At 33.2% G+C, this 20,848-nt stretch overlaps 1 protein-coding gene across 1 annotated transcript in view; it reads left to right on the top strand.

Moving 5' to 3' along the window:
- Window positions 1–20,848, top strand: part of ZBBX (zinc finger B-box domain containing) — a 108,309-nt gene that overhangs the window by 31,829 nt on the left and 55,632 nt on the right. Inside the window, 1 exon segment of the mRNA XM_006735716.3 lies at window positions 20,235–20,393. Within this exon segment, the coding sequence (XP_006735779.2) occupies window positions 20,235–20,393 (159 nt within the window).

The raw sequence follows: 20,848 nt of genomic DNA, 5'->3' as shown, positions 1-20,848 counted from the left end.
ACCACAGTAAGTTATCATCTGTCACCATGCAATTAACCACCTTCATCCATTTTACCCAACCCCCTTCCCTCTGATAACCACCAGTATGTTCTCTGTATTGATGAGTTTTGTTTTGTTTGTTCATTCATTTTCTTTTTTTAGATTCTCCATGTGAGTGAAATCATTCAGTATTTGTCTGTCTGACTTATTTTGCTTAGCGTAAAACCCTCAAGGTCCATCCATATTTTCACAAGTGGCAAGATTTCCTTCTTCTTCATGGCTGAGTAGTATTCCATGGTGTATGTGTATAATATTATATATACATACATACACTTATACATGTATGTATATATATATATACCACTTCTTTTTCCATTCATCTATCACTAGACACTTACATTTTCATATCGTAGCTATTGTATATAATGTTACAGTGACTATAAGAGTGCATATATCTTTACAAATTAGTGTTTTCATTTTCTTTGGATAAATACCAAGAAGTGGAATATCTGGATCCTATGATAGTTCTCTTTGTAATTTTTAAAGGAACCTCCATACTGTTTTCCATAGTAGCTATGCCAATTTACATTTCCACCAACAGTGTAGGAGGGTCCCCTTTCTTCTACACCCTCACCAACGCTTGTTTCTTGTCCTTTTGATAATAGCCATTGTAACAGATGTGAGATGATATCTCATTGTGGTTTTGATTTGCATTTTCCTTGTAGTGATGTTGAATATCTTTTTATGTGCCTGTTAGCCATCTGTACATCTTTGGAAAAGTGTCTATTTAGATCTTCTGCCCATTTTTTAATCAGATTCCTTGGGGTTTTGTTTTTGTTTTTATTTTTTTGCTATTGAGTTGTTTGAATTCTTCATATATTTTAAATATTATTCCTTTATTGGATATATGATTTGCAAATGTCTTATCCCATTGAGAAGGTTGACTTTTAATTTTTCTGATAGTCTCCTTTGCTATGCAGGTTTTTAGTTTGATGTAGTCCCACTTACTTATTTTTGCTTTTGTTGCCTTTCCTTTTGGAGTCATATCCAAAAATTGAAAACCAAGACTGATGTCGAGGAGTTTATTGTCTATTTTTTCTACTAGGAGTTTTATGGTTTCAGGTCTAACATTCAAGTTTTTAATCTATTTTGAGTTAATTTTTGTGTATGGTATAAGATAATGGTCTAGTTTCATTCTTTTGCATATGGCTGTCCAGTTTTCCCGGCACCATTTATTAAAGAGATTGTCCTTACCCCATTGTATATTCTTGACTCTGTTATAAATTATCGACCATATATGTGTGGATTTATTTCTGGGCTCTTTCTTCTGTTTTATTTGATCAGCAGTTTTGTTTTTACGGCAGTACTGTACCATTTTGATTATTTTAGTTTTGTAGTGTAGTTTGAAGTCAGAGAGCATGTTATCTCCAACTTCTCTCTTAAGAATGCTTTGATAAATCTCAAATCTTTGCTATTCAGGATCTTTTGTTGTTCCATATGAGGTTTAGAATTATTTGTTCTAATTCTGTGAAAAATATCATTGGTATTTTGATGGGGATTGTACTGAATCTAGGTTTCTTTGTTTTTTATGGACATTTTGATGATGTTAATTCTTTCAGTCTGTGAGTACAGAATATCTTTCCATTTATTTGTGTCTTCAAATTCTTTCATTAGTGTTTTATAGTTTTCAGGGTACAGTTCTTTCACTTCCTTGGTTAAATTTATTCCTAAGTTTTCTATTCATTTTCAAGCAATTCTAAAAGGGATTGCTTTTGCAATTTCTCTTTCTGATAGTTTGCTATTAGTTTTTAGAAAACAGATTTCTGTATATTGATTTTGTATCTTACTACTTTACTAAATTCATTTATTAATTCTGATAGTTTTTTGGTGGAGTCTTTATGGTTTTCTATATATAGTATTATGTCATCTACAAATAATGACCATTTTACTTTTTCCTTTCCAATTTGATTGCCTACTCTTTCTTTTTCTATGCTGTGGCTAGGATTTCCAGTGATCTGTGGAATAAAAGTGGTGAGAATGGGCATGTTTGTCTTGTTCCCAATCTTAGAACGAAAGCTTTTGGCTTTTCACCATTGAGTATGCTTTTCACCATTTTAGTTTTGGGTTTGTCATATATCACCTTTATTGTGTTGAGATACTTTCTTTCTTGATAATTTTATTATAAAGTTTTCTTGTCTTTCTTGTTGATAGTTTTTATTATAAATGGATGCTGAATTTTGTCAAGTGCTTTTTTTGGCATCTGTTAAGAAGATTGTGATTTTTATCCTTCATTTTGTTAATGCAGTGAATCATATTGATTGATTTGTGGATGTTGAACCATTCTTGCATCCCTGGAATAAATCTCACTTGATCATGGTATATGATCCTTTTAATGTGTTGTTGAATTTGGTTTGCTAATATTTTGTTGAGAATTTTTGCATCTATGTTCATTAGGGATATTAGACTGTAATTTTCTTTTTTTGTGGTATCCTTGTATGGTTTTGGTAATCATGACCTCATGTGATGCTGACCTCATAAAATGAGTCTAGAGTATTCCTTCCTTTTCAATAATTTAGAAGAGTTTGAGAAGGATAGGTATTAAATCGTGGGTTTTTTTTTTTTTTTTGAGTGTTTGGTAGTGTTTATCAGTGAAGCCATCTGGTCATAGACGTTTGTTTGTTGGGAGTTTTTTGATTACTGATTCAATCTCCTTATTCTAGTAATCTATTTAGGTCTATTTCTTTATGATTAATCTTAGAAGATTGTATGTTTCTAGGAATTTATCCATTTCTTCTAGGTTGTCCAATTTGTTAGTGTAAATTGTTCATAGTATTCTCTTATGATCCTTTATTTCGGTGGATCTGTTGTATCTTCTCTTTCATTTTTGATTTCATTTATTTGAGTCCTTTTCTTTTTCTTGATGATTCTAGCTAAAGGTTTGCCAATTTTATCTTTTCAAAGAACCAGCTTTTATTTCATTGATCTTTTCAATTTTGTTTCTCTATTCATTTGTTTCTGTTCTGATCTTTATTATTTTCTCCATTCTACTAATTTTGTGCTTCTTTTGTTCTTTTTCTAGTTCCTTTGGGTATAAAAGTAAGATTGTTTATTTGATAATTTTTGTTTTTCTTGAGGTACACCTCACTATGCTCACTATGAACTTTCCTCATAGGACTACTTTAGCTGCATCTCATAGATTTTGGAATATTTATTTCAATTTTCATTTGTCTCAAGGTATTTTTTTAGTTTCTCTTTGATTTTTATTATTGTCCCATCAGTTCAGTAGCATGCTTTTTAATCTCCACATATTTGGGATTTTTTCAGCTTTTTTTCTTGTAATTGATTTCTAGTTTTATACCACTTGGTTGGGGAAAAAATGCCTGTTATGATTTCAGTCTTCTTAAATTTATTGAGACTTATTTTGTAGCCTAACATGTGATCTATCCTAGAGAAAGTTCCATGTGCACTTGAGAAGAATATTTATCCTGTTGCTTTTGGATGGAATATTCTGTGTATATCTATTAGGTGTATCTAGTCTAATGTTTCATATAAGGCTGATGTTTCCTTATTGATTTTCTATCTGGATGACCTATCCACTGGTGTAAGTGGGGCATTAGAGTCCCCTACTATTATTTTATCACTGTTAATTTCTTCCTTTAGGTCTGTTAATATATATATGTATATTTAGGTAAATATATAAATATATATATCCTATGTTGGGTTTATAAATATGTACAAATATTATCTTTTCTTGTTGGATTTTCCTCTTTATTATTATGTAATGCCTTTCTTTGTATTTTATTATAGTTTTTGTTTTAACATCTGTTTTATCTGATATAAGTATAGCTACACCAACTTTTTTTTTTTTATTCTGCTTGATGTTGTTGTATGTGTCCTGTAAGGTATCTTTACTTTCCTAATTTGTTGTTTTTGTTGCTCTGTTTGGGTGGTTTCCACTGCCCTGTCTTTCAGATTTCTAATCCACTCTTCTTCCTTATCTAGTCTCCTATCGAACCCCTCTATTGTATTTTTCAGTTAAGTTATTGTATTCTTCAGTTCTTGAGTTCTGTTTGGTACTTTCTTATTTTTTTTTATTTCTTTGTTGAATTTTCAATGTGTTCATCCATTCTTCTTCTGCATTTAGTGAGCATCTTTATGACTATTACTTTGAACTCTTTATCAGGTAAATTACTTATTTATGTTCTATTGGGTTTTTTACTGTGGCTTTATCTTGTTCTTTTTGTTTGGAACATATTCCTCTGTTTCCTCAACTTGCTTTTTTCTCTGTGTTTGTTTCTGTGTATTAGGCAAAACAGCTACCTTTCCCAGTCTTGAGTGATCTTATGTAGATGAGGAACCTTATTGTTCAACCTTGCTTTAGTTCTTGGTTCTTTTGAACCATCATGATTATCTAAGCAATCTGATTTGTTCCTGATAAATCCCAATTGTTGAGTTTGTTCCCAGCCCTGCCAATGTTCCAAAGGGAGGGGTCTCAGCCAGCACCTAGTTTCAGGCCTACTGAACCCATACCCTCAAGCAGCAGCTTTTAAGTATGCAAATATATACAGCCCTTTGGAACCACAGTTGCAATCCTGCTGGCCTCCAGACCAGGCAATTCAGAGCTGTGCCCTTCATGGCAGTTGTAAAAATCAAGGCTTTAGATGAGTATATAAGCTCCTTTCTGGGAGATACTAGTGAGCTATAGCAAGGTCCAGGGAGAGTGCAAAGCTGGCATCCCCCAGCCTACATTCCCTGAGAGCTCCTCCATAGCTTCTGTATGTGTGGTAAACTGAAGCCTACCTTTCAGGCTAAAGCTTCAGCACAAGTAAATAGGCCTTTTTCACAAAAAGACCATGTTTGAGTCTGCTCTGTGCCATGCTATAGGGTTAATAGCCTGCCAAGAACTTTCTCTTTGATTGTTTTAGTCCCATGAGGCTCTATAGCACAGAGCCACACCACCAGAGCCAGGTGTTTGACATCCCCTGTGTGGACTGTGCATACCCACCCACTGGCTTCAGCAGGGCCATAGGAGAACCTAGCACCAGGGCAAGCTCACTGACTTCATTGGGGCCACAGGGAGCATGAGTCTAGGATACAAGCCCACCAGCTTGTAGGTGGGATAGCTTGTGAGTGGGGCCAGCCTGCAGGCTGTAGTGAGACTACAGGAGTGGGTCAGCATGCCAGAGATGAGGATTTTGCAACAGTACATCTCTGTTTCTCCTACCTGTCTTAATGTGGTCCTTTTATCTTTTGTTCAGCTAGTTTTCAGATCTTCAGGTCTTTTTTTTTAGAGGGAATTGATCTGTATGTAGCTGTGGATTTGGTGTGTCCGTGGGGGGAGGTGAGGTCAGGATCCTCCTACATAGCTGTCTTGAACTGCTGTCTCCGTAAACTGCATTTATAATCAGGAGCATGTGCCCAGGTCCTCATTTATTTTTATTATCTCTTTATGTGTCAAGGGGGAATACTAATACATAAATCTTTCATTAATAAAATCTGTGGTTTTCATTAAACTTTTAGAGGTAAGGTAAATCCAAGGGTCCTTTAAGTTCTACTTAAAGTTATACTTAAATGATGCTAGAATAAGCAATAAATTTTAGCCACATGAATTTTGCACTTCCAGAATTTGATTTTTATCTAGCTTGCAATGAGCAGTTTTTTATACCATTGATATTTTTGTACCACTCATGAAAATACCATATCTGTTTTTAGAAAGATGATGATAAGAACTGTATTTAAACATGATTCTGTTGTGAGTTCCCTTGTTGCAACATTCTTTCACCCTGTAAATATTTAGTTTTCTCCTGTTTTTTCATATATTTATATGGGAACTTTTACCCAAATTGTTTTTCTTTTCCAGTTTCTACTATATGGAAATTCCCATCTTCGCTTCTCTGCCTTTCTAGTTGCCCTAAAGTTAACTTTTTTTTTCTCTTTCTTTTGATCCCAACACTAGATGAAACCTTTGATAAAATCATTTATGGATATTTCCTTCTTCAACTTTCATAGGAAACGCAGAGTTGACTCTATGGTAAAGCCTGTTTTTAGGGAACAAATTTGAACTAAAATAAACTGTAAAGATGGATTCATCAGACAAGCAAAATAACAATTTTGTGTAGAAATAGAAGATATATATATATAATATATATAACCTCCTGAGCGTCCCAGGTGCCCCAATGGGCTTATTGCATCTTATCCTAGATCTATGATAATTTTAGGAGTTTAGGGAAGGCCACTCAAATCCTATGGCACTTTGTAACCACAGCCCTAACAAAAACAGTTAACAATCCTGCCATACCATTAACATACATACCTTGAGGATTTGTGCTTCCTTCTCTGTGATGTAGATCCTGGGAGCAGTTCACTTCTAACAGAGATCAATCTTCATCAAAATGAAAAATCGGAATCAAACTGTTGCCTCCTTTATTAATCCATTGTTTTAAATCCGCTTCTTCATCTGCACTCACATTTTTTCCAGATAGCTTCACTAAGTGGAATGCATGGTTGTTAAATCCATTAAAATAGTTCTGCACAAAGGGGAAGCTTTATTATAGATTTTCAGCTTTTTACCTAAGGTCTTCCTATATTGCTAAGGTTTGGGTTTTAATTGTGAGACAGCTTGCCCACGATTGTCTCAAAACAGTAAGGTGCTGGAAAAGAGAAACTTAATAATCAATAAAACACCACAGTTCTACTGACATCATTCCCCTATTTACCATTTGCATATGAGGTAATTCACATCAAAGAAACCAGAACAAGCTGTACATGGGAAATATTCCCAATACGGGAGGAAAGTGTTTTCTCAAAAGCCAGGCCAAAAAAAAAATATATATATATATATAATATAACATATAACATATATAATTTTTAAATTCCCCTTAGTGCATAATTTGGTCTTTCTGAAATAATTTTATAGTTGACAGCTATCCAAGTTCTACCTATATTCAACAGTCACTGCAATCAATGAATTCATAATGGTTCTTAAGTTCTGCTTAACACAGTTTTTCTCTGTGTTTATATGTGTGTATTTCTGTATCTATTTGCCTATCAAATACAAATGAAATAATAGGTTTTAATAAAAGCCTGTGGTTGCAATAAATCTCTTCTAAAATTTTGCAACTGGAAAATCAATGGAAGTTAACACCATGAAAAGAGACATTCCAGCGTTTTTGTTTTTTTTTTCCCTGAATTTAGGAAGTAACATAGGTCTAAATTATGTGTGAATTTCTTTGAGTTGAAACTTCTGGGTCACATAAGGAGGCATGGCTTTGTCAACATGAGTATTAATATTTATTGCTGGATAGCCAGGGTTTGGGATAATGATGGAATTTAGAGTTTTGAAGCACTGACACTACCATAAAGTATATCATTTTTCTAACTAAACTAAAACTTTTACTCTTGGACCTAAACTTCTACAAGGTGCCATCCACTCCAAAATGCTATAAAATATCAACCCTCTTTACTTTTGATTAATGATACATTGTCAGAGTGATGAATTCCTCTAGAGTGTAATTTGAAAGATAATATCATTCTGGGGAGAAAAAAGTTCAGGTAAGAATTTAGAACAGTTACCAGATGAAATCCTACCATCACACAGTGTAGTGAAGGATTGGGGGGAGAATCTGGAAATGCTGACAGTAAATCACATTCTTTGGCTTTAGTTTAAGCTTCTATCCTACAGTGAGATATATGATTTACTACCTGCCCTGAAGGCTGTTTTGGTTTGATTTTTAAACATTTTTAGCATGTAGAAAAGTTGCACAGGTCATTTTCTTCATTTTCAGTACCCCCCCCCCCTTTCTGTTGCTACCTATTAGTACTGTTACATATAAATTTTCATATTTAGAAGTTGGAAATATAATTATCTCTGAGTTTTAAAATTTGATAATATCTTATTAATAGATAAGGTACAGTGTTTGATACTTAATATGCATAGTTATCTATTTTAAGTGTTTTGTAACAACCTTAACATTCTTGTTCATTGGTTACTTATTACTTAAAGATGATAGTTGGTATACTATTAAGTGAAAGATAGTATGTTTTGTGTTGCAAATCTAGGTGTGTCCATCTAAGCAGAGACAAAAGACTGCAGGGGTATATACCAAATGGTTAATAGTGGTTACCCCTGTGAAGTACTACTCATTAATTGGAAGGAATGTCTGTTTGTTACTTTTTAATATGTGGCATTGTGATTTTTTACTGGGTTTCTATAATTTTTTTAAAAATGTTGCTAATTGAAGGCTAGGTCTATGTAACTATTTCTCAGTAAGGATGCTCTTGAGTATTTTGGGCAGGAACTTTTTTCTTGAGCTACACCATTCCTCAGATTTCAGAATACTCATTAAACCTGGTTATCACCCATTAAATATCAGTAATGCTCTACAATGAGTGTGAAAACCCAAAACACCTTCCCACACTTTCACATTTCCTTGCCCCAGTTAGGAAGTACTGATCCTTATATTAGTTAGGTCTCTTTGCACTAGTTTGGAACAAAGAATTGTTCCTTGTTGCTAAAGGCCTCAAAGATGTCTTCCGGTGTATGGGAGTAGGGATGATGCAGCTGAGTCATATTCAGAACCAGGACTGGAAATTGGAAAGCTCTTGAGAATCAAGGCAGACTTCTTCTTCCACTTCCAACTTTATTTTTTTTCCTGTGTATCTACTTTATTCTTTTCTTATAATTAACAAATTATGAATTAGATTATAGAGCATCAGTGACAGAGAGAACAAATGTTGCTTTCTTGATTCCAAATCTAAGTTCTCATGAATTCAATGAAGACTAGGTGCTTACTTCTTGTCCAATGAGCTATGGCCCAGAGGACAGAAATATGTTGAGTGATTGTGTCTCCCATGGTGGGACTGGCAGAGAGGAGCACTACTGTGGGTCAGGGAGAAATAGCATAGAAGGGGACATTACGGGAAACTGAGTATGCACCATAATACAAGTCTCCGCTGCAGTTAGACCTAGTGAGGCAGGAAGCTCATTGTCTATTGATTTATTTTTTAGTCCAAACTCTTTTTATTGAGGTTTAATTTACACACTCTGAATTCACATTGTAAGTGTACAATTCAGTGATTTTTTAAGGTAAATTTACAAACCTGTGCAACAATCACCACAATTGAGTTTTAGAACATTTTCATCACAACAGAAAACTGCCTGGTACTTTTTGCAATCAACCCCTGCTCCCACTTCTAGCCCCAGGCAACTACTGGTCTGCTTTCTGTTGGTATAGATTTATCTTCTCTAAAAATTTCATATAAATGGAATCATTCCTATGCAATCTTTTGTGTCTGACTTCTTTCACTTACCATAAAGTTCTTCCACATTATTGCATGTTCTTTGTAGGAGTTCATTCCTTATTAATGCTAAATAATATTCCATTGTGTGGATATATCATCTTTTGTTTATCTAGTCATCAACTGATGGATATATAGATTGTTTAGGCTTTTGGTGTTTTGAAGTTTGGACTAAAACATAAAAGGAATTTGGACTAAAAAATAATAGATAAGTAGCTTCCTGCATCACTATAGAATAGTGCTGTTACGAATATTTATCTGTGTACAGATCTTTGTGTATAGACTGTTTTCATCACTTTTAGGTAAATATCTGGGAATGGAATTGTTGACTCCCAAGGTAAGTATTTGTTAGCTTTCTAAGGAGATACCAAACTGTGCTCTAAAATATCTGTAACATTTTACCTTTCCCACCAACAGCATATGAGGGTTTCATTTTCTCCACATCCTTGCCAAAACTTAGTATTGTCAAATGTGTTTTGCATTATAGCTATTCTAGTATCTATGTCATAATATCTCATTGTGGTTCTAATTGCATTTCTTTAATGACTAATGATGTTGAACATCTTTTCATCTGCTTATTAGCCATCTGTATGTCTTTGGTGACATGTTGATTCAAATTTTTTGGCCATTTTAAAATTGCATGGTTTAGGGGCGCCTGGGTGGCTCAGTCGTTAAGCATCTGCCTTCGGCTCAGATCATGATCCCAGGGTCCTGGGATCAAGCCCCGCATCAGGCTCCCTGCTCTGTGGGAGGCCTGCTTCTCCCTCTCCCACTCCCCCTGCTTGTGTTCCTGCTCTCGCTGTCAAATAAATAAATATATAAACCTTTAAAAAAAATTGCATGGTTTGTTTTTGTGTTAGTGAGGTTTAAGGATTCTTTATACATTCTGGATGTAAGTCCTTATCAGATATATGATTTTCAAATATTTTCTCCCAATCCAGATAGCTTGGCTTTTTACATGAAATTTAAAAAATACTAATTCTAGATTTTTTGCATTTCCATATACATTTTAGAATAAGGCTGTAAATTTTAAGATTTTGGTCCACTTACCTTGGGAGATCAATTACTATAAAAAACCCCAAAGAAATGCAAAACCTGATGGAATTTTGATATAGAATGTATGGTATCCACAGATTAAGTTTGTTCTTACAAAGCCTTAATTTATCAATTTTTTATTTTATGGATCATATTTATGAACACTTAGTTTATGTATTCATACCTTGATCGATGCTTGGGTTACTTCTACCTCTTGGCTACTGTGAACAGTTCTTCTATGAGCATGGGTATGTAGACACTTCTTTGAGAGCCCACTTTCAATTATTTTGAATATGTATATAGAAATGGAATTGATAGATCATATGTTAAATCTATTTTTAATTTTTGAGGAAATTCCTTTTTTTTTTTTTTTACTACAGCTTAACTATTTTACAATCCCATTAATAGCGCACGGGGTTCTAATTTCTCCCCCTGCTCACCAACACTTGTTATCCTTTGTTTGCTTGATAGTAGCCATCCTAATGGGTGTGAGATGACATCTCATTGTGTCCATATACATAATAGGGTAAGCTTGTCAATTGTTACAAAGAAATATCCTGATGGGATTTTGATAAAGATTTTGTGTAGTATACAGATTGATTTGGGGAAAATTGCCATCTTAACAATATTGAGTCTTTCAGTCTATAACATGATTTTGTTCCATTTATTTAGATCTTATTTATCTCATCAATGTTTTATACTTTTTAGTTTTAAATTCATATACTTTTTTTGTTAAATGTTTTCATAAGTATTTTATTCTTTTTGAAGTTACTGTGGGTACTTCTTTTCTTAATTTTAGTTTTGGGTTGTTCATTGCTAGTATATATATATATATATATATATAAAATTGATTTTGAGTATTGATCTTGAGTCTTGTGACCTTGATAAATTCACTTATTATAGTAGCTGTTTTTGTTTGTTTGTTTGTTTTAGATACCTTAGGATTTTCTACATGCAGGATCATATCCTCTACAAGTAAAAAACAGTTTTACTTCTTCCTTTTTAATCTAGATGCTTTTAATTTTTTTTTTTCTTGTCTTATTGTGTTAGCTAGAGCCACCAGTCAAATTTAAATAGAAGTGGCAAGTGTTTACATCCTGGCCTTGTTCCCGATTAAGGGCAAAGCATTTAGTTTTTTTTACCAATAGTTGTGATGTTTGCTACAGGTTTTTCATGGATGCTTTTACCATGAGGAAGTCCCTTTGTATTCCCTGCTTCTTTTTCCCTGTTTTTATTGAAATGATCATGTTGTTTTGTCTCTTATTAATATGCCTTTTTACAATACTTGATTTTTAGATGTCCGGTTAAGAATGCATTACTGGATATAATTTCACTTGGTCATGACTAATAATTTATGTATTGGGGGAACAGATTTGCTAATATTTTGTGAAGGAGTTTTGCATCTAAGTTCATGTGGGATATTAGTCTGTAGTTTTATTTTCCTGGAATGTGCTTGTCTACTTTGGTGTCAGGGTTGTGTTGGCCTCATAAAATGAATTTAGAAGTATTTCTTTCTCTTTTTTCTGAAAATGTTTGTGTTAGATTGGTATAATTTCTTCCTTAAATAGTGGGTAGACTTAACCAGTGAAACAATCTGAGTCTGGAATTTTTTTTCATGGAAAGATTTTGAATTATTAGTTCAGTTTCTTTACCTTATTGTTCTATTCTAATTTTCTATTAGTTCATGAGTAAGTTTAGGTGATTTGTGTTTTTCATTGAATTTATCCATTCAATCTAAGTTGTCCAATTTATTGGCATAAGTTTTTAGATTCCTTTATGATCCTCTAATATCTATAGGTCTATACTGATGTTCTTTCTTTCATTATTGATTTTGTTAATTTGTATTTTACTCTTCTTTTTTGGGGTCAGTTTAGCTAAAGGTTTATAAATTTTCAAGTCTTTTTAACAAACCCAATTTTAGTTTTATTGATTTTTAAAAAAATTTTGTTATATTTCATTGATTCTGATCTTTATTTTCTGATTCCTACCTACTTTTGGACTTCTTTTCTTTGATTTTTTCCCCTACTTTCTTGAGTGAGGATTAGACTAGATTATTGATTTTAGATCTTCTTCCTTTCCAAAACAACCTTTTGAAGCTATAAATTTCAGTCTAACCACTGCTTTAACTGTATCATATATTTTGATTTGTTATGCTTCCTTTCTAATCAATTCAAGATTATTTACTAATATCCCTTGTGAGTTATTTTTTTATCCAAAGGTTATTTAGGAGCAAGTTGCTCAATTTCTAAATATTTTGTGATTTCCCAAATTATTTGTTGCTGATTTCTAATTTTTTGTTGTTATTGAGGATTTCTAATTTTTTGTTGTTATTGAGGCCAGAGAATGTATTTTCTGTGATTTCAATTCCTACAAATTTATTAATACTTATTTTATGTGGAGCATATAGTCTACCTTTTTGTTTGTTTGTTTGTTTTTGGCCTAGCACTTCAGCATATATTCTATCTTAAAGAATGTCCCATATGAGCTTGAAAAGAATTCATATTCTGTTGTTGTGAGGTCAAGGGTTCTTTGTCTCTTAGATTAAATTACTTCATGGTGGTTTTCAAGTTTTTTAAATTCTTACTGACTTTCTGCCTAGCTGTTTCATTAATTTCTGAGGAAGGGATTGAAATATTTTGCAGTTCTGTTGTTACATATGTAATTGTTATAGATATAATTGATCATAAATATAACTATAGCTTCCTTTTATATTGACTCATTATTATAAAATATCCCTCTTCTTCCTATTTTTTTTGTCTTATTAATATAGCCCCTCCAACATTCTTAGAATTATTAATTTCAAGATATATATTTTTCATCTTTTTACTTTTAACCTATTTGTCTTTGGATCTAAAGTCAGGCTCTTATCAACAGCATATATTTGGGTCTTGCAGGGTTTTTTTGCTTTTTATTTTTTTTACCAAGTCTGACAATTTCTGTCTCAATTGGTGGGTTTAGTCCATTCATATTTAATGTAATTAATGATGTAATTGGATTTACATCTTCCATGTTGCTATTTGTTTTTCCTATGCCTTATCTTTTTTGTTTCTTTTTTCCTTCCTTACTGCTTTCTTTTGTGTTAAAGATTTTTTTTATCATTCAATTCAAATTACTTTTTTGGGTGTGTGTGTATGCGTGCGCACACATGTGTATGCACATATTTATTTAGTGGTTGTTTTGGGTATTACAATATACATCTTATAACACTTTACTTCACATTAATACTGACTGTGGTAAAATATTATAACTTGGGTTTATTTTAAGTCTATTTTCTCTCCATTCCTTTGTGTAGGTTATGTATTATATATCAATGTTATAAATCCACAATATAGTGTCAATGTTACTGCTATATATAGCTTTATGTTTTTAAAAGAAATTAAAAAGAGAAAACAAAATATTTAAATATCTTTTATTTTTACCCATATATTTATGTTTCTGGGGATCTATCTTTCTTCTGGTGGATTTTATTTATTTATTTATGTATGTATGTATGTATGTATGTATGTATTTTTAAGATTTTATTTATTTATTTGACAGAGAGCAAGCACCAGCAGGGAGGAATGGCAGGCAGAGGGAGAGGGAGAAGCAAGGCTCCCCACGGAGCAGGGAGCCCGATGTGGGGCTCGATTCTGGGATCATGACCTGAGCAGAAGGCCGATGCTTAGCAGACTGAGCCACCCAGGCTCCGCCTTCTGGTGGATTTAATACCTTTCAGCTTTAAAACCTTTCTTTAGTACTTGTTAAGGCCGATCTACTGGTAATGAATTATCTCTTACTTTATCTATTTGGGAGTATCTTTATGTTTGATTTCATTTTTGAAGGACAGTTTTCCTAATATAGATTTATTTTTGGCAGTTTTTTCCTTTTAGCACTTTGTATCATTCTATTGCTTTTTGGTCTCAATTTTTTTCAGATACAAAATCAGTTTGTTATTCATATTTATGTGTTCTTTCTTATATGTGATGAGTAATTTTTCTCATTCCTTTCAAGATTTTCTGTTTCTTTGACTTTCAGTAGTTTGGTTATGAGTTGTCTTGGTATGGATGTCTGTATATTTATCTTTCTTGGGGCTTGTTGAGCTTCTTGGATTTCTAAAGTAATAATTTTTAAGTTTGGAACCATCTTTTTTTCATATATATTTTTCTTCTCATTTCTCTCTGATACTCTCACTAAATGTATGTGAGATGCTTGATGCGGTCCTGTAGGTCTGTAAGGCTGTTTTCATTTTCTTTAAACTTTTACTTTTTACTTTTCAAATTAGATAATTTATCTCTATCTTTCTTCAAGTACACTGAATTTTTTTTCCATTTCAAATATTTCATAATCTATTTAGGTTATAATCAAGAATTTTCATTTGATTCATTTTTATGATTTCCATTTTTTAAGCAGCCCCTCTATAACTCTCTCCTTTTCAGAATCATCCCATTAAATGTTTTGACTAGTCCACTGCTCACCCTAATTGGGACCAAAGCCTCAGGCTGTCATAGCTGTACGTTTTCCCCATTCATTTATAACCAAATTTGCTAGTTCACTGATAATGCCACTATAATTTTAAGATTCTGCCCTCTGCCAGCAATCAAGTACACTCCTTGTTCAGTCTTGCCCTAGTAACATTGACCAACTTGGGAAAGGAGATCCAAGAAAGAGCCATAGATTTTTGCTGTTCTTCAGTAATGTCATAGTCGTTTTTCTTGAGTAAATACTTCTCAACTTCTTGTTAGCTTTTGGTTGATTTCAGAGCCCTGAAATATTTTTTAAAAATTTATCCAGTCTAACATTTGTTTTATGGGGATAGAATTATTTACTGATGTTTTCACTATACCATAGTCAGATGTCGTACCTCTGTCTACTGAATTGAATAGGAATCCTATTTTTGGGATATTTGAACTATTTCTCTTACTTACAGAGAAGTAGTATATTGTGATATAGATAAAATGGTAGCAACCATTTGGATGCAGTACTTTGTGTCATCAATTTGGTAGGTGATTTTCATACAGGATGTATATTTTTCACAACATCTCTGTAAGGTAGATATTGTCTTCATTTTATAGGCTTAGAAAGGTAAGTGATTTTCCCTTTTATGCTATTATTAACAATGCCATTGGTCCTGTCTGTGTTGATACTGACTTAGATAGCTTGGGTATAGGGAAGGAATGTTTAAATAGAATTTTTAGTCATTTTTATGTCAGTAAGTCAATGATATTTGATTCAACCAACATTTGTCAAGTACTTAACCAGTGTCAAGCAATGTTCTAGTTGCAAAGTGTGAAGGATAGGGCTGCAGGGAGGAGAGGCAAAAGAAGGTGATAAAAAACATGGATAAATTAGAATAAGACATGGTTCCCTCTCTCAAGGAATTCATAATCATGAAAGGGAAGACAGATGTATTCAACCAATTGTAATGCAACTGAACGGTATAACACATGATTCTTAAACCTTAATGAACATTCAAATTACATGGTAAGCTGCAGATTCTGATTCAGTGGTTCTGAGTGGGACCTGAGATTTTGTATTTTTTTTTTAAAGATTTTATTTATTTATTTGACAAAGAGAGACACAGCGAGAGAGGGAACACAAGCAGGAGGAGTGGGAGAGGGAGAAGCAGGCCTCCCGCAGAGCAGGGAGCCCGATGCGGGGCTCGATCCCAGGATCCTGGGATCATGACCTGAGCCAAAGGCAGACACTTAACGACTGAGCCACCCAGGCGCCCCGAGATTTTGTATTTTTAACAAGTTTCCAGTTGATGCTGCTGCTGCTGATATATAGATTACACATTGAGGAGCAAAGCTCTAGTACTGATGTAAGCAAGGAATTTTAAGGCCACATAAAACAAAACAACAACAAAAAAGAAAATATGTAAATTTTGGTGCAGTTAGTTGAAGAAGAAAACTTGTTTCAGAGAGATTAAATAATTTGCCCTTCTGAGCTATTTTTTATAATGCCATTGAGATACATTAGAACTGGATAACACTTGATCTGGGCCTAAAATGATAAATAGAATTATAACAGGAAAGCTACCCTTTCCAAGTAGAGAGGAAAACTTTGGCAAGGCATAGAAATAATATGTTTATGTGTGTTTTTAATAGGAAATGCCCTTAAAACATTTTTTTTTCTCCTCGGTGAAACAGAATACCCAGTTAGGAATAGTTCCAAATATGAGGCTATATATTAGGGTAATGCTTGCTGAAGTAGAAGAAGAACCCCAAAATATCATTGGCTTAAAACAGTAAAAGTTTAATTTTTACTCACCTAGATTTCAACATGGATGTTCCTAAGACATCTCTGTTTTAAACATCTCCTTCCCTCTTGATTTGGGGACTTTAATGTGTAGCACCACCATCTTAGATGTGTTACTTCCAAGGTCACTGTACATCCATCTAGCAAGCTTGCTGAACAGAAAAAGGGGTAGTTTCTTACCACCTTGCCAGTAGAAGTAAAATTCATTACTACTTCTCACATTTTGTTGAACTATCATAAGCTCCACCCAGATTATAGATTCTTCTCTGGAATAAGCATGGGAGATTGGATCTGGAGAATAGGAAGTTGCAAATCATTAACACATAAATGATATATTTTTCACATACCTAGGAACTTATAAGTATTTTAAAATAGTAAGTTATAGTAGTATGGTAAATTTCTAATCTTAATGATTTTGTTAAATTTTATACCTCTTAATTAAGAGATAGATATTTTAAGTGTGTTCTAGAATTTTACTCTTATAGAATACTTTTAATTTTGTTGTTCAGAAGTTTTGTTTTTGCAAAGTTCACTTGCCTCCCCACCAGGTAGTAGATGAGACAAGTAAAAGGAGAATCTGTTTCTCCCTTCAATTTGCTAGTGCCTAGTCAAACATGAAAATAAGCAGAATAAGTTAGAAACAAAACTAAACAATGTAATCTCTGCATAAGCAATTATATATATAATTAGTTATATATATAATTACATTTTCTTTTGTAAAGGAAGGAAAATTGTTTTGTTTTTGCAAAGTTCACTTGCCTCCTCACCAGGTAGTAGATGAGACAAGTAAAAGGAGAATCTGTTTCTCCTTTCAATTTGCTAGTGCCTAGTCAAACATGAAAATAAGCAGAATAGTTAGAAACAAAAACTAAACAATATAATCTCTGCATAAGCAATTATATATATAATTAATTGTATATATAATTACAATTTTTTTGTAAAGGAAGGAAAAATGTTCATATCTATGGAGATAAAATTTAATATATTTTAAGTCTCAGGAAATCAAAAGTAAAACACATTATCTATATTAGTGTAATTCAGTAGGGAAAAGGAATTAGGCTGAGAGAAGGAAGATCTTGGTTCTAACTCAAGCTGCAATATTTTGTATCCATTTGACTTTGACCTAAGCTTTATGAGCTTGAGTTTCCTTGTCATAGGATGGGGATCATAGTATGTGTCCCTTTCCTTGCATGCTTATTTTAAGAATAAGAAAAATGTATTTACATTCTTACAACTGAGAAAAGTAATATTTTTTAAATTAAAAAAAATTTTAAGAAAAGTAATATTTAAATGGAAGATGTTTAAGGAAAGAAAATTCCCATTTATTGGCATTTTGTTTATACCAAATTAATAGAACTTTAAGATATTCAGTTATAGCATTTCATTTTATTAATTATCCATGATGTTTATCATATATTTTAGCAGTAAATTTAAAAATGGAATCATTTTTGTGTGTGTGCCATTTCAGAGTGTCTTAAAATGTTACCTAAAAATGTTATAACAATTAATTGAAACATTGATAGCAGAATTCATTTTAGGACAGGAATAATCTTTGATTTGTGTTATGTAAGTCAACATGTATTTGAATAATAAATCTATCTTGATAATTTTATGAAAAATTAATACTGTTGTTTTTACTACTTTTAAGAATGTGTAAAATGGAAACTAGACCTTCTAACCACCTTTGAAATCAATAGATCTCTACTCTAGGGAATTTAAAATCAGGCTTATATTGGACTACTCTGTTTAAAAAAAAATATTTGTTGGGGCGCCTGGGTGGCTCAGTTGGTTAAGCGACTGCCTTCGGCTCAGGTCATGATCCTGGAGTCCCTGGATCGAGTCCCGCATCGGGCTCCCTGCTCAGCAGGGAGTCTGCTTCTCCCTCTGACCCTCCCCCATCTCGTGCTCTCTCTCTCTCTGTCTCATTCTCTCTCTCAAATAAATAAATAAAATCTTTTAAAAAAAAATATTTGTTCTGGTAAAGCATTACCATTGGCTTGAATTTCTCTTAAAACTAACGATTATATAGGTTATAGATATAGAAATAATGATATATAGATTATATAGATCACTGGGAAAATTTAAAGCAGATATCACTGATATCTGTGCATACATATATGTATATATAAATGTGCATAGATCACATTGGTCATTTTTCATAGATAATTCATTAATTCAGCATGAAATAATACTAATTAATTTGATCTTCACTGGTTTATTCCAGAATGAGGTTGCAGTGAATCTTAACAGATCTGTAAAAGGTCGTAACTGGAAAATTTCAGTGTAATCTAGTTATTTAGGTAACTAGATGAAAATTTAAAAATACGAATATTTCCATGAGAAAGTACAAAATAATTATTTCTAATCCCTGCTGAAGTTATTCTCTGTCTTGCGGACATTTGCTAAAGGAGTACGACTTACTGCTTGTCTTTCTAATATCAGGTTTTCAGAGTCTCACCCTGTAGGTTGTTTGGTTCAAGCTCAAATGAGACCCAGAATCCTGCAGAGTCCTAGGGCAGATCAGAATAGTTGCTGATAGGAGACCCCTCAAAGAACAGGCCCTTTCCAAGAGTTGCCTTTTCCTTTTCAGCTACTCTGAAGGCACGTGGAGAGGTTTTTTGAATTCTTTTTCTCAGTCATTTATTTTAATTCTTCAGTTCTTCCTCTCCCTCCCCACCACCTTATTTTTACCCTATGTTATATGCCAGGCACTATGGTAGCCATAGAAAGATTTAAGAAGACAAGATTTTTAACTTATTTGAACTTATATGGTGAACTGTAAAAGCAAAGTATCAATAAAGCTTCTAGACTTAAAAAAAAAAAAGGAATAGATAGACACCAAAAGGTGATGTACAATCAATATTGTATGGGCTACTAGAGATCTAATTTGGGTATGAAGAGGGTACAGAGGATGGGCCCCTCACACAGCCAGCGTGAGGAGGACAAAGAAAGGTTCCTACACCTGTGGGAGTAATTTGGGATGAATCTAGAAGGAGAAGTAGGAGTCTGCCAGGCAAAGAAAATAGTAGAGGAGGGAAGGCTTCCCTGGTAAGTGAAACTCATGAGCAAAGATACTAAATGAGGAACAACTTGGAGTTTACTAGGAACCTACAGGTAAGAGGCACTTCCTGATGTGCACTTTTGAATAGTTAATGCTTTCTAAAGATGTTTTATCACCAAGGATACTCATTACTGCTTATTCAGGCTCATACTAGATCAGCTATATTTAGTTCTTTAGCTATGTTGTACAAAAATAACACATCTATCTATTTGGGGTTGACATAGTGGAAAGGCTATGAGTCATTAGAATTATACACACCTGGGGTGATTTCCCAGCTCTGCCACCCACTCACCATGTGACCAGGCCTAAGTTATTTAAACCATCAGAGCTTTCATTTCTTTATCCTTAAAACAGAGACAAAAATAGTAATGCTTTCGAGTTGACTTGAAGATTAAATATGTTTTTAAGATACTTGGGATAGTATGAGACCAAACCAGCTCCTCGATAGCTGGCAGCTATCACTATTATGTTGGTTGATATAAATGTCAATTTGTATTTTGAAATATTAAATAAAACATATTGGATTTTAGTAATCATAGAATAATAAAAATATGATTTAATGTATCTAAGTTACTTAGACTGACATATTAGTCTTTTTAGAACTATTTTGTTTCTTTTTTCACAGGCAAAATCTCAAATATTATCCAATGTATTGGATGTTGCCCATCGGTTTATCAAGGAAGTTAATCCAGATGAACCCAGAGGGGATAATCATTCTACAAAAGAGATTAGTAAAAGTCAGAATAAACCCAAATCTCTTCTTCTACAGGGGAGCAACTCTGGGGTAAGCTAAGGAAAATAGAGTAGACATTTTCTGTCATACATGATCATGGAGACTGTCATTCATAGACTTAACTAGAGCTATAGAGTTTTATAGATTATTTTATCACATTGTTGTTTAATATTTGAATTTTATTTTTTATGACTCAAAAACATCTTGACTGTAAAAATCCTTTTAAGGGGACTGCTTTGATTCCACTGAAGACTGTTTTTTTTGTCTGTGTGTGTGAATGATTGTTTGACCATGTTGTTTTCTGGGCATTGCTACCATTTCAGGAAATGAATGAATATTTGGGAGAAACAAGAAAAAAAATAACACAATGCAATATAACAATTTTTTTTTTATTCTTATGTTAATCCCCATACATTACCTCATTAGTTCTAGATGAAGTGTTCCATGATTCATTGTTCGAGCACAACACCCAGTGCTCCATGCAGAACGTGCCCTCCTCAATACCC

The sequence above is a fragment of the Leptonychotes weddellii genome, chromosome 1, assembly GCF_054177405.1.
Source record: "Leptonychotes weddellii isolate Sample4059 chromosome 1, ASM5417740v2, whole genome shotgun sequence".
In the NCBI taxonomy this organism is placed as follows: Eukaryota; Metazoa; Chordata; class Mammalia; order Carnivora; family Phocidae; genus Leptonychotes; species Leptonychotes weddellii.
This window is presented reverse-complemented; position numbering and strand designations above follow the sequence as displayed.